The 14,669-nt window shown below is 44.2% G+C and overlaps 1 protein-coding gene across 1 annotated transcript in view; it reads right to left on the bottom strand.

Annotated features, from left to right (window-relative positions):
• OSBPL10 (oxysterol binding protein like 10) overlaps window positions 1-14,669 on the bottom strand; it is a 323,121-nt gene that overhangs the window by 67,169 nt on the left and 241,283 nt on the right. Inside the window, exon 5 of the mRNA XM_004377355.3 lies at window positions 10,068-10,222. Coding sequence (XP_004377412.1) covers window positions 10,068-10,222 — 155 coding nt within the window. The remainder of the gene's footprint in view (window positions 1-10,067; window positions 10,223-14,669) is intronic.

Raw genomic sequence — 14,669 nt, 5'->3', positions numbered from 1 at the left:
AATATGTTGTGGGGTTGTTAACCAATGTCATAAAACAACATGTGTACTACTGTTTCATGAAAAACTATTTGTTCTGTAAGCCTTCACTGAAGTACAATAAAATATTAAAAAAAAAAAAAAGAGAGAGAGAGAGAGAGCCAATTCCAGAGCAGAGGGAAGAGCCCACCACCACCAAGGAATGAGAGACCCACAGGAGAGGGTCTGTGAGCATAGCAGAAAAAAGGGTGTCCTGATGGAAGAACTGTATCCTGAGTGTCCCTGAGCCTGAACTGTAATCTGTTACTTCCCTAATAAACCCCATAATCGTGAGTGTGGTCTGTGAGCTCTGTGTGGCCACTGTAATGAGCTATTGAACCCAGCAGAGGAGAGCGCTGTGGGAGAGACGGTTGGTGTCAGAATTGGTAAAGATGGTGGAGAGAGGAGGCATGTCTGACTTCCGCCTCATGGGAATCAGCTTTGGGCTGTTGATCTTGATTCTCCTTCCCCCTTGTGAAGCTAGAGGAGGTCAGACGCTGTCTCCATGCTATTTTTACAACAGAAATGACTGAACTCAACCTTCAGCCCCTCCTGTGAGGTTGGGATGACATTACATTCGGGCCTGGCCAGCCCTCACCCAAAAGGCACCTGGTTAGCAAAAACCCCCATGTGCGGTCTGTGTGGTCTGGAGGCCACATCAAAGACACTTCAGTCACTGGCGAAATTCCAAGGCTTTAGAGGTTATCTCTCAGGACCAAGGAGATTCCTTGATCAAGATCAAATTCTTAGGGTAAAGTGAGATTCTTTACCCCACAAACCACCACAATCTGTCTGTTGGGTAGCTGCTCAAAGATAATGGCTAAGAAATGGACTAAACAGTAGGAGAGTCTTCCACCTAGAGAGCTTCAGGACACTGGCCATAATGAATCTTTCATTGCAGTAGTACATATAAGTCAAATGCCCCTCGATAAGTTAAACTTCTGTTGGGACTACTGGCACCTCCAGGAAGAGTACAGGACAGAGATGAGAACAAGGGGAAGCACACCCTTAAGTCACGAACACTACAAGTGGCCCTTATCGTTCACATACATTCATTCATGAAACATCTACAGCGTGGCCACTATGCGCAAAAGTATTTTGTTAAATACTTCAGAGCCTCCAGCAATGAATGGCACGTGGAGTCTGCTTTCAAAGAATTTGATCTATGAGACAAAGAAGCCAGGTTAGGAAAGTCTTAGAGAAGCTGAAGATGACCGCAGCACTGCATGAAGATCATCTGCCTGAGACAGATTTGGGGGTACAGCAGACACTATCTGTTATCTCCCTAAAAGCTGCTGTCCTCTTCTCTCTTGCTAACAAAAACCCAACTCACAGCCTTGGAAGGTGACTCATGATTGCTCTAAAATAGTCCTGAAAATCCAGCTACCCTTTGCCAGTGTCTTAGTTATCTAGTGAATGGCTTTAACAAGCAGAAATTTGTTCTCTCACAGTCTAGGAGGCTGGAAGTCTGAATTCAGGGCGTCAACTGTAGGGGAAGGCTTTCTATCTCTGTTGGCTCTGGAGAAAGGTCCTTGTCATCAATCTTCCCCTGGGTCTAGGAGTTTCACAGCACAGGGACCCTGGGTCTAAAGGACATGCTCTGCTCCTGGCCCTTCTTTCTTGATGGTAGGAGGTCCCTCTCTCTGCTTGCTTCTCTCTCCTTTTATCTCCTGTAACATAAAAGGTGGTGATGCAGGCCACACCTCAGGGAAACTCCCTTCACATCAGATCAGGCTGTGACCTGATTAAGGGTATGTTACATCCCACTCTAATCCTCTTTAACATAACCTAATCTTGCCTTATCAACCACAGGCAGAGAGTAGGATTTACAACCCACAGGACAACTACATCAGATCACAAAATGGAGAACCACCACGTAACACTGGGAATCATGGCCTAGCTAAGTTGACACATATTTTTGGAGGACACAATTCAATCCATGACAGCCAGTATACGTCTAAAAGTAAACACGTGGTCCAGTTCTGGCTATGAGATTAAAGAGGAATTGTACTTGTGGGCTTCCCTTGGGAAAAGGCAGAACCCTGAGAAAATCTCCTGCCTCTTCCTTCCTTTAAAGGATGCTATCGTGAAGATGCAACACCTGGGCCAGCAGTCATGCTATAACCATAAAGTGACATGCATAAGGATAAAAAGCCAACAGCTGAGGACAGCAGGCCAGGAAGAATGAAGAAACCTGGATCTCCTTTGCACCAAACCACGTAACTACCAGAACTCTTGTTGTGTGAGAAAATTAAATTTAATTATTGCTTGAACTACTAATTGTCTGATTTTGTTCGTTTTTTTTTTTTTTTCAGCTGAAAGAATCCCACCCAATACAGGAGACAGTGTGGTACAAAGGAAAGGGCACTAGCTCTGGAGAAAGGAAGTCCAGATACAAATCTCATGTCCATCATTGACGAGTTCTATGTCATCGCGTTGGGCAAATCTGCTGCAGAAGACCTCTTTAAGGTGTTAAAAAGCAAAGATGGCACCTTGAGGACTGAGGTGCCCCTGATCCAAGCCACAATATTCTCCATCGCCTCATATGCATGGGGAAGCTGGCCAATAAAGACCTAAGAAGAATTAATGCATTTGAATTACAGTGTTGTCAAGGAACAATGACTATACTACAGACCACCAGAAGAATGAACAAATCTGTCTTGGAAGAAGAACAGCCAGAATGCTCCTTAGAAGCTTTGTCTCACATAGTTAGGACATGTTGTCAGGAGGGACCACTCCCTGGAGAAGGACATCATGCTTGGTAAATAGAGGGTCGGTGAAAAAGAGAAGACCCTCAATGAGATGGACTGACCCAGTGGCTGCCACAAGGGGCTCAAGCACAGCAATGATTATGAGGACGGTGCACGACCAGGCAGTGTTTCTTCCTGTTGTACACAGGGTCGCTGTGAGTCAGAACCAACTCGATGGCACCTAAAAACAACAGTTCTGAGTCACTTGACAAGTGAGAAGGAGCCCTGGTGGTGCAGTAGTTAAGTGCTCCACTGCTAACTGAAAGGTTGGTAGTTCAAACCTGCCAGCTGCTTCGTGGAAGAAAGATATGACAGGCTGCTTCCATAAAGATGACAGCCTTGGAAACCCTATGGGGCAGTTCTACCCTGTCCTACAGGGTCACTAACAGGTTTGCCAAGTTAGTCAACCACTCCAGTTTGGAGAGTGGACACATGACCCCTAAAGCCTATTCTAACTATTCTAAGATTTAGTGATTCAAAGGTTTTGATTCAAAGACAGAAAAACAGTCTGTTTTACAGGTTCTTGGAAGGGGATGCAATCAAACTATCTGACGATGAGATGAGGAACGAGGCGAGGGAGGCAATCATTTCACCCATGAACCGACTCTTAAATTCTAAACGTGATCAACGACGTTTCCTACTTAGCAATCATTTGGAGTTACACACTCTAAGGTTATCACAAGATGTAATAAAGTGACTTCCAATCATTGTAAGCCAGCGATAGCTGTCTCACGCCTTGGTCAAACTGTTGACAACAAATAAACATGTGCCAAGTATTTTGAACACATCTGTCAAGACTGAAAATTTGTGTTAAAATCATCATCCAAAAGATGAAAACAACATATTACCTAGTTTATCTTTAAAAAATCTGTCACCATCCCATGTGTGATATACACCCTCAACCACATTGACCTGTGCATTTATGTATCATGTGGATGAAGAACAGGACCTGATAAAGACAGGTTGAGTGGATTGTTCTGGTCAGGCTTCAAGCTGAATGTCAGAGGATTTCAAATGGACAGTTCTATATGTTGCTGTGTGGTTCAAAAGTTCAGTGCTAAAAATGACAATCCAACCAAGGGCATGAAAATTCTTCTTGAGACAGGACTCAGCGAAGTCTTTTATACCAGCCTTCTTCTTCTGTTCTTAAAAAGTATCTCCCTCCTGGGAAGAAGGGATTATGACATATTTACTTGAAAATCCAATTACGCAATTTTATAACCACAGCCTATTTGGCTAATTTATACGCTGATCTAGGGCTCAGTATACACGGCCATTATGAGAAATCTTTCTAAAGGTGGGCTGGGTCACCTGCTAGATTTTGGGAGTGAAGTGTGTGGTCTCTTGATAGCATATTTGCTGTTGCCACTCAGACATTTAGCCAGGCAAAGCTTTTTACCAGGTCCATATGTAGTAAATCCGACTTACGGACAACTAGTACTTAAGAACGGACTGCCATAAAGCCCACCGTATTAAAAATTTGAGCTGAATACAACGGTTCATAATAACGAATGCACACACTACTTTGTGACACTCATGAAAACACTGCACCATTTCAGTGGCTGGACAGCTCAAAGAACGCTGGCCACCATTTTAAGTTGGATCACGTTGCCATTAATACTATGTTGAGTGTGTTAACTCTGCATTTGGCTTAAATATTCCTCTTATTTACCCTTGTAACCATACCTACAGAGGAGAAATTTGATGCCAGTGCTGGTGACGCATCAAAGAGAAGGAAAATGATCACGACTGAAAATAGAGTGGAAATGATAAAGTGATCAGAAAGAGGTGGGAATGCCATTGGTCACTGGAAAAGCGTTAGGCTACAGGCGGTCAACAAGCAGAATGGTTTCAAAGGCTAAACTGAGAATAATGGAGCATGTGAAAGACTCTGACCCAATGAAAGCTACGATTATCACTAAACAATGCACTGGTTTAATTATTGAAATGGAAAGCCTAGTGATCATTTGGTTACATGATCAAAATAAGCATAATACGCCTATTAGTCTTACTTTAGCGTAAGAAAAAGCTAGAAGTCTTTTCCATGATTTAAAAGCTGCACGTGTAGCAAGTGAAGGTGACTGTGATGAAGAATTTGTTGCAAGTAGGGGCTGCTTCAATCATTTTCAAAGCGAGAGCAAATTTACATAACATTAAAGTGCAAGGTGAAGCGCGAGTGCCCCTGTAAGTGCTATGAGTGATTTTCTTGAAATGTTGAAAAAAAAATTGAGGAGGGAGGTTATTTACCAGATAACCAAATATTTCATGTAGGCGAGACTGGCTTACTTTGGGAAAAAATGCCTGAAAGGACCTACAGTTCGCAAGACGGAAAAAATGCTCCAGGCCATAAGGCATCAAAGGATAGGCTAAGATTATTGCTTGGGGGTAACACAACAGGGATTTCAAGCTCAAGCCTTTGCTCGTGTTGCCATCGAGTTGATGTCGACTCATAGTGGCCCTATAGGACAGAGCAGAACTGCCCCATAGGGTTTCCAAGGAGTGGCTGGGGGATTCGAACTGCTGACCTTCTGGTTAGCAGCCTGGCTCTTAACCACTGCACCACCAGGGCTCCTTGCTTGTGTATCGCTCCCTAAATCCTTGGGCCCTTCGCTGTGTCATTAAGGCATCTCTTCCTGTTATTAGAAGGCAAATGGAAAGGCTTGCTTAACACTGCCATCTTTGAAGATCGATTTTTGACCCATTTTGCCCTTGCTGTTGAACATTATTGCTTGCCAAGAAAATTCCTTTCAAGATTCTCCTTGTGCTTGACAATGTGCCTGGACATCCAAGCACTTTAGATGACCTTCACCATTATATAAAGGTCACTACTTCAGTCAATGGATCAAGGGTCATAGCCTCCTATAAGGCCTGTTATTTACAGCAGACCTTCTCACAGTCAGGGCTACCCATACCCAAGATGACGTGATGAGCTTAAGGGAGTTCTGAGGAGTTATAATACCTATGATGTCATCAAAAATAATGCTGATTCTTGGGACCAAGTGAAGCAGCCCAATATGAAAGGAGTGTGGAACAAACTGTACTCCCAATTTGCGCAAGCCTTTCAGGGGTTTACAGCTGATGACATTGGCCAAAGCTAGGCAGGCTGAGGTTGATATTGGTAATCAACTGGAGTGAGACTTCAGGGAAAATGATGCCGTAGAGTTGTTCAACTCCCACTGAAGAACTAACCAATGAAGGCCTTATGGAACTAGAGCAGCAGATGACAGCATTTGAGGCAGAGACTGGGACCTAAGAACTCCAGAACCGAAAAAGATTTTCAATCAACCCAGCAGCTCTGTGGGAGAAAAGACTTGGTGGTTTGCTCCCATAAAGATTACAGGCTAGAAAACCTTATGGGGCAGTTCTGCTCTGTCACGTGGGGTTACTGAGTCAGAATCGACTTGATGGCACCTAACAACAACAACACAGGAGGGTAAGGGAAATCAAACCTATGGTTTACCAAATGTTCTCATCCGTGAATGGATGAACAGTGGACACAGGGGATACTGTTCCACAACAAAAAGGAATGAACTACTGATCCAATGCCAACAATATGGATAAATCTCAACCGTAGCATGCTAAGCAAAAGGTCTTTTACTATATGATTCCATTTATATGACATTCCAGAAGCAGTAAAACTAGAGACAGAAAACAGATCAGTGGTGGCTAAGGGTTGCGGGGGAGGGTTGACTATAATGGGACATGGGCAAGTTTTAGGGGGTGGTGGAACTGTCCTATACTTTGATTTGGCAAAATGGAGAGAATTCTATCAGAAAGAGTGAATTTCATTGTTTGCGAATTATACCTCAATAAATCTGATTTTTTTTCTTTTTTAAATGTAAGGTTTTCTTCCTGAGATCTATCTCCCAGAAATGTGCATGATCACACGTGAGCTCTGTCATTCAAGACGGGTCTCCTCGTAGTACTATACTCTCCTATTTCAACAGCCCACCACTGGGCTTTTGATCCAGTGCAGGAAGCAGAAACCACTCCAGGTGTTTTCATTAGAAAAGGACTTGATGTAAGAATTAGGTGCTTGCAAAATCACTGGAATAGTTGGAAGAAGTCAGGAGCCCCTTAGACTTTTGAATTCACTGTACGTAGCCATGATCCAAAGGTGGAGAAGCAGCTGCCACCATGGACACATGGCTTCTCACACCCATGCAGTTGGGACTAAGACCTAGAACACTGAGTTTGGCCACTGCAACTGCCTCTAAACACTCATGTCCCCACGGCCCAGCCTGCCAGCAGCAGGTCTCCATCTCAGACTTCCAAATCTCACACAAATGCATCTCACTCTTTCTGCATTTAGAAACTCGCTCCAAGAAAAGTCTGCGACATGGAGTTTTTAGGTTTCCAGTCTCTCCAATCAGGAAGGTGGAATGAAGGTGGAGAGAGCCAGCCCACCGTATATGCCACAATGACCATCCTTCCTGTCCTAAAACAAGGCCTTCTTCAACTAAGAAAGCGCAACAAAAACCCTTTCTAGCTAAATGTCAGTTTCAAATGGTGTTAGAGAGCTGAAAATTTATTCCATTAATGGGTAAAACCAAGATCCTAACTCATTTCATTATGGAAGAATGCTTCATTTTCACATTTAGTTACTTCCAGCCCCAGCAGAATAAAATTTTAAGATCCCTTCATTTGATAACAGAGCCAACCACAAATCTCTCTTACCTCATGTACTAAATACCCACTGGTCTTACAGCTTTTGTTCTGGGAATTAAAACAGGCTAAGCGTGAAAACGCATTCCTTTTCCAGATGTCTGTGAGTTATTTTATGATAAGCCAGAATCGGGAGGAGAGGAACCTTTCATACTCTAATTCCTGCCCTCAAAGAACTATCATGATTAAAACTATTAATAAACCAGAAGAGAATAATTCATTTAACTAAAGTGCCACCATGCAATGAGTTGCCCAACAGATTCCTTGCATAAGTAACTATATTCTAAATATCAAAAGGGTTAAGGACCCTCCTCCTGAGGAAATTTTAGCCTTTAGAAATTTCCCTTCATTTCTTGTTGGGTTATTTCTCCAAGTTGTAGAGGATGGAGGCAATGGAAACATTTGCCTTCTTCTGACAGGAAAACTATTGGGTGGATACTGCAAGCTTCTTCAACTATTGAGACAAAAAAGAAAAATGTATGACAAAGCACAGTGGCTTAAAAGAAAAATAGCGCCCAACCAACGCTCGCTGTTAAGAGTTGCGAGAATCATCTACCAGAGCTGTCACTGGAAGAGATGAGGGGAGTTTCCACAAAACAATTCCAATTCTCTCTCCTCAGAAAATCATCAAAGCAGCATCACACCCCATAAATCTCTCATTATGATAAAGAATTATCAAAGAACACCTTATAATATTGCTCTGACAAAAGCAGTAAGGGCAAAAATGACAACCAAAAATGAATGATTGTTCCTAACTTAAGAGAAAAAGATCTCCATAGTTCTTAGTCTTCAGGGCATTTTTCAAAAGTTGAACTTGGGAGCTACTTATTCCTTTTGGGCCATTATATATTATTTTCTGCCAACGCTACTGACCGGGAGGACAAAGAGGGCAACAATTTTATGAAAAAAGAAGAGACTTGGCCATCCAAGCTTCAGGAGCAAGAGAAAGCACCCGTCAGGGAAAAGCTGCGCACCAAGAAGGATTCAGAGAATAAGGAATTAAAACAACCAGCCCAAATAAGCAAGTTTATTAGGTTACGGCGTCCATTTGGTTTTGCCCCAGAGTGCTGCTGGGAATGAGGATTTGAAAAATGATTTCTGAAGATCTAATAACTCATTTCTCTACTCTTGATTTCCCTCTAGAGCAAGACTTTAAATATGTACATCACAGTGTGAACCTCCAAAGGCTCTTTTCCAGGAGAAAAAGGTTAGTGCATTTTTTCAACCCTTTAGTAGCTAGGCATCCCATCCTCAAATGCCAACCCAGCTGAGTCTCCCAAATGAGCAATATGACAACGGGGCTCCAACCATTGACACAGTCACCGACTTACCTTCCGATTCACCTACACATCAGCTGCAGGTTTCCTTCAACCTGCAACTCTTTATACAGGTAGAGGCCAAACGCCTTTCAGAAATTCACATTCCCTAGCCCCTTCATGGAGCCCTGGTGGTGCAGTGGTTAAGACCTCGGCTGCTAACCAAAAGCTGGGCAGTTCAAATCGACAGCCACTCCTTGGGAACCCTATGGGGCAGGTCTACTCTGTCCTACAGAGTCGCTATGAGTCAGAATTGACTCGATGGAAACGGGTTTGGTTTTTTGGTTTTATTCCCCTCAAACTCTGCTAAGACACCCTAAAGATGCTAATTAAGTACTTCTGGGCAGACTAATACTGCCTGTATAAGGACTAAACTATCAAGTCATTGTGAGAGAATACACTCATACGAAGCTTGGAGAAAAAATCTGACTGATAACCAAGACCATTTGATCGAAGAAACTGCCTGGGGCCTGTCAACTTTACAAAATCCATTTGGTGAGCGCCCTACAATGTTCAGGGTAAAATGATTTCAGTTAAAATTAAGAACACCCTTGAACTCATGCTTAAGTGGGTCTCAGTCCACTTCAAGAGATCATGTCAGGAGGACACACATACCAAAATAAAGAGAAAAAAACAAAAACTCACTCATGACACAGAGTAAAACTGACGAAAGGAAATGCATTTGGCTCCCTTTGGGACCGTCACTTAAGGGCAGTTACTCAGGGGAGCAGTGTGGGCGGATGACATAATGTCCATCAACTCTAATGAGAAAGGCCTGGCTGCTCCTTAAGATCCTCCCCGACCAGGCAGGGCAGTCATCCTCTGCAGACTGAGCCTGGCCACAGCGTCACGCCTACCAGGAGTCTCGGCCACTGTCCATCGCGTCCTCGGCTGCTTCTGGAGCATGCGGGAGCCAAGCGGGTGAGGCAGGGGCCGTGTTAGCATGAACCACACCAAAAAGCCGTTATTCCGGGGACTGACATAATATATTGTAACTGCTCCCGTCATGACAATAGGCACCATCTTCATGGGCCTGGTGGAACTTTTCCCAGTAGAAGTTAAAATGACTCCCATTTCAGTGAAAATAGGAGATTCCCCATTCCTAGGATCAACAATTCACCCACGGCAGCCGCCAGACACGAGAACGAGAGACAGGCCAGGCATGCGCGCAGCTGATTTGGTCTCTCCCGGTAATTCTTCCCTTTTATAATTTGTCTCCTCTTCAAACCCAGAGATGAGCAAGTTACAAATATAATTACTGTATTTCGGAACAAGCAACAACACAAGCTATGAACGGGCTGAGAGAGGACTGCTAGCTTACCTCCGGCTCTGGCTGTAAGGATTGATGGTCTTCAGCGGAGTTTGGTAAAATTGCCCAGGTTATGTTGGCACTGGCTGATGGCAAAGAGCCAAGTGTCCCATTTTTCAGCTGCTCTGTGGAATGTGACTTGGGCCCGTGCCATCCCAGGATGTTTTCTGAAATAAAGACCTTGAATGATGCCAAATATTTTCCAGATTAAACATTTATAGCTTAAGAAATCTTTGTACCTCGTTGTAGAAGGAGACCTACTTAAAATGGGCCCAACTTAAGACACGGTGGATTTCAATGGGGCTTGTTTTGAAAGGAGGAGCCCTGGTGGCGCAGTGGTTACGGGCTATCGGTGCTAACCAGAAGGTTGTCAGTTCAAATCCACCAGCCGACGGCAATGGGTTTGGTTTTTTGGTGGTTTTAAACAATGGAAGAAGAAATCAGAGGTTAATTTCTTTACCTTATACAATTCTGCTGTTAGAATATGTTGTTGTTAGGTGCCATCGAGTCGATTCCAATTCATAGCGACCTCATGTGACAGAGCAAAACTGCCCCACATGGTTTCCCCTGGTGGCACAGTGGTTAACTGCTCGGCTGCTAACCAAAATGTCAATGTTTCGAACCCATCAGCTGCTCCACAGGAAAAAGATGTAGGAGTCTGCTTTTGTAAAGATTACAGCCTTGGAAACTCTGGGAGGGTAAGGCAGCTCTACTCTGTCCTACAGGGTCGCTATGAGTCAGAATCGACTCGACAGCAATGGGTTTGGTTTTTTGGTTTAACCTTTATGGAAGCAGATCATCAGAGCTGCAGGGTGGGTTTGAACCACCAATCTTGCAGTTAGCAGCCCAGCCCTAGTGCTTAACCGTTGCACAAGCAGGGCTCCTTTACTAGAATATGAACAGGTCTCAAATTCAGCTATTTACAATCTATAGATTTGCTTGTCTCTCTTGGATGCCCTGTTTGTGGTTCCGTGCCTACCCTCCTCTCTTCTCTCCATCCTCATTAATCCCAGAACCCAGGATAGAAATCTTATCTTCAGCTGGTGCTATCCCTAGCAATAGGACCATTCTCTCTCATGGAACCGGGGTACAAGCACCTTCTCAAGGGCTAATGACATCGTCTACATCAGGGGTCAGCTCTGCGGGTTGATTTGCTCTTCCCAGGTCCCCAGAGGAGGTAACCCGATCTTATTATACACACTGGCACCTCACAACTACCGTACAGCCAGGGGCCCACAGCATAAAAGAGCAAAAGTAAAAAAGATGAAAAATAAGAGGACAAACACCGAAAAAAGGCAGGTAAGGAAGTTTCCATTTTGAAATAAGAGGAAGACAAAAGGAGCTTAAGAAAATAAAAGCTCCGCGCGTCCCCCTCCGAACCCCTTCCTCAAAGGGGCGAACAAGTAGACAATTAAGACGATGAGCAGAGACCCGAATTCGGTGTCAGTCTGACAAGAACAAGTGATAAAGGTAGGCTGAAGTGGAGACCGACTCGTCTGAATTAGAACTCAACCTTTCAGCCTTAAAATAATTTTATCTGTCAGCCTTTTCGCTAGAGTTACTCAAAGAAACATTTATAAGTATCTCAAGCTTTTGACACCCCAAGGGACTCTAGTTCCCAGAAACAAATTAACAGGCAGCTGCAAAGGGGTGTGTGCGTGCTTATGTGTGTGTGTTAGTGTGTGCCGTCTTATCCAAAACAGTGAAGTTTTATGCAATAATTTTTTTTTTTGTTTTTTAATGTCAAGTATTAGATCACATTATTCTGCTGCTTAAAAAAGCCTCAAATGGCTCCTCACTGCAATCAGAATAAAATCCAACTACTTAACTTATTACCTCTAAGGCCTGAGCCACGCGCCTGCCTACCCAACATCGTTTCTCTCTCCTCTCTTCCCTGCTCACTGTGCTCAAAACACACTGGTATTTTTTCCATTCCTCGAGTGAGCCAAGTTCATTACGGTCTTTGAGGCTTTGCACGCGCAGCTCCCTCTCCGGGAGTGTCATCTCTCCAGTTCATCTACATGGAGGTGGGAGAGGTCTCCTGTGTGAATTCAGGGGTCAGCTCAAACATCACTAGCTCAGAGAGGCCTCATGGGACCTCCCTAGCCGAAGAAGCACCTCCCAGGACACTCCCTGTCCCATCACTCTGTTTACGGTCTTCACGGCACTCAGCACTACCTGAATTCATCCTGTTCATTTCCCTATTGTTTTTCTCTCCTCTCCAGGATGTAGGCTCCTTAAGGGCACGGTCAATATCGCCCATGGCAGTGTCCCAAGACCTAGGAACACGGCTGGCACATGTATCCACTCAGCAAATAACTGACGAATGAATGAATGACTACTAAGATATTCAGAGACTGTAAACTTCAAAAGACTATGAGTTTCATAGCCTCCAAAAATTTTTTTAAAAAAAGAAGAAGAAACCTTGGTTTTTTGACTCTTTTGGCCAAACTCCAAAATGGGAGGACCAACTGTCTGAGTCTCCTAGTGCTGCTGTAACAGAAATACCAGGTGGGGGGGTTTTAAAGAACAGAGATTTCTTTTCTCACAGTTCAGGAGGCTAGAAGTCTGACTTCGGGGCACTGGCTCTAGGGGAAGTTACTTGTCTCAGCTTCTGTAACCCACTGCTGCTTGGTTCCTTGGAGATCCCCGGAGGCTCTACCTTTCCCTCATTGGTGCCTGCTTCTCTCTGTATCTAATCTGCTCTTTTTATACCTCAAAAGTCATCAGGTGATTGAGGTTAGGACACCCCGACCTCATTAACGTAACAAAGAAAACCGGGTTCCCAAATGGGGTCACACCCACAGGTACAGGGGTTAGGATTCCAACACATATTTTGGCGGGCACAATTCAATTCGTAACACCAATGCGAATAGCTTATTTAACTAATGATCCCCACGAATTTTACAAGAAAATGAAAAAGTTATTAGAAAGATGAGCTACAGAAAGCATGTTCAACTCTGCTCTGGCCTCCTCTCTTCATACACATGTCTCTAGCTCTTTTGTCCTTATTTATATCCAAGGTCACACGTGTGAACTGCAGGGATCCCCCAAGATTCTACTGTCACCTGCTCTGACAGCGCTGACTCCAGGGTCCCTTCCAAAACATGCTTGGCATCAATCATCCCGTTAGTACCGAGTTCTTTCCTGGTGCTAGAACGTGCTTGTCTGCTTACAGGTGTCTGCTCTGAATTTGAACCATATTCCCTGGATCAAGGTCTACCAGCAAATAACTACTAGAAAGCACACAAAACAATACTCTGTACTCCAACACCATTACAAAGCTCTGTGTAACTGGGTTGGATACAAACCCCAAAACAAACCCGTTGCCACTGAGTTGATTCCAACTCACAGCAACCCTATAGGACAGAGTAGAACTGCCCCATAGGGTTTCCAAGGAGCAGCTAGTGGATTCGAACTGCCGACCTTTTGGTTAGCAGCCAAGTGCTTAATCACTGCGCCACCAGGACTGACTAGTGTCCTCAAAAATTCACGCCCACCCGGAACCTATGAACGTGACCTTATTTGCAAATAGAGTCTCTTGGCAGATATAATCAAGTTAAGATGAGGTCATACAGGATTAGGGTGGACCCTAAGTCCAGTATGAATGGTGTCTTTACAATAAGAGGGGAATTTGAACACAGAGACACAGACACATGGGAGAACACCATGTGACTCAGAGGCAGAGACTAGAGTTAAGCTGCCACAAGCCAATGAACAGCAAAGACTGCCGGCAGCCACCAGAAGCTAGGAGAGAGGCATCAAACAGATTCTCCTCCTGAGCCCCCAAGAAGGAACCACCTTGTCAACAGCTTGACTTAGGATTTCTGGCCCTCTGGACTGTGAAAGAATCAACTTCTGTGGTCTTAAGCCACCTGGTTTGTCATAACTTGTTACAGTAGCCTTAGGAAATTAATATACCACCCAGACTCCCAATGCCCAAGGCCCCCAACAGTCCACTGCCGCCACCAAGCTGCTAAACTAGACTCAGTAGCCACCAAGAACACAAGAGCTGCATTTAACATCAGCAGAGCTACTTTATCAATTACAAACCTCTCCATAAACAGAGGTTAAAATAAAGCATTTCAGACCCCCTATAGGGTCACTGGAAACCCTGGTGGCACAGTGGTTAAGAGCTACAGCTGCTAACCAAAAGGCTGGCAATTCAAATCCACCAGACACTCCTTGGAAACCCTATGGGGCAGTTCTACTCTGTTCTATAGGGTCGCTATTGAGTCCAGAATCGACTCGATGGCAATGGGTTTGGTGTTTTTATATCTTAGGGGGTTGTCTTGGTCATCTACTGATGCTGTAACAGAAATCCCACAAGCGGATGGTGTTAACAAAGAGAAATTTATTCCTTCACAGTCTAGGAGGCTAGAAGTCCGAATCCAGGGTGTCAGCTCCAGGGGAAGGCTTTCTCTCTCTATCAGCTCTGGGGGAAGGTCCTTATCATCAATCTTCCCCCTGGTCTAGGAGTTTCTCAGCGCAGGGACTCTGGGTCTAAAGGACACACTCCACTTCTGGCTCTTCTTTCTTGGTGGTAGGAGGTCCCTCTCCTCTCTGCTTGCTTTTCTCTTTTATATCTCAAAAAAGATTGAGTCAAGACACAAT

The sequence above is a fragment of the Trichechus manatus genome, unplaced genomic scaffold (genome assembly GCF_000243295.1).
Source record: "Trichechus manatus latirostris isolate Lorelei unplaced genomic scaffold, TriManLat1.0 scaffold00049, whole genome shotgun sequence".
NCBI lineage: Eukaryota > Metazoa > Chordata > Mammalia > Sirenia > Trichechidae > Trichechus > Trichechus manatus.
The sequence above is the reverse complement of the archived record's forward strand: the minus strand, read 5'-3'. Positions and strand labels throughout refer to the sequence as shown.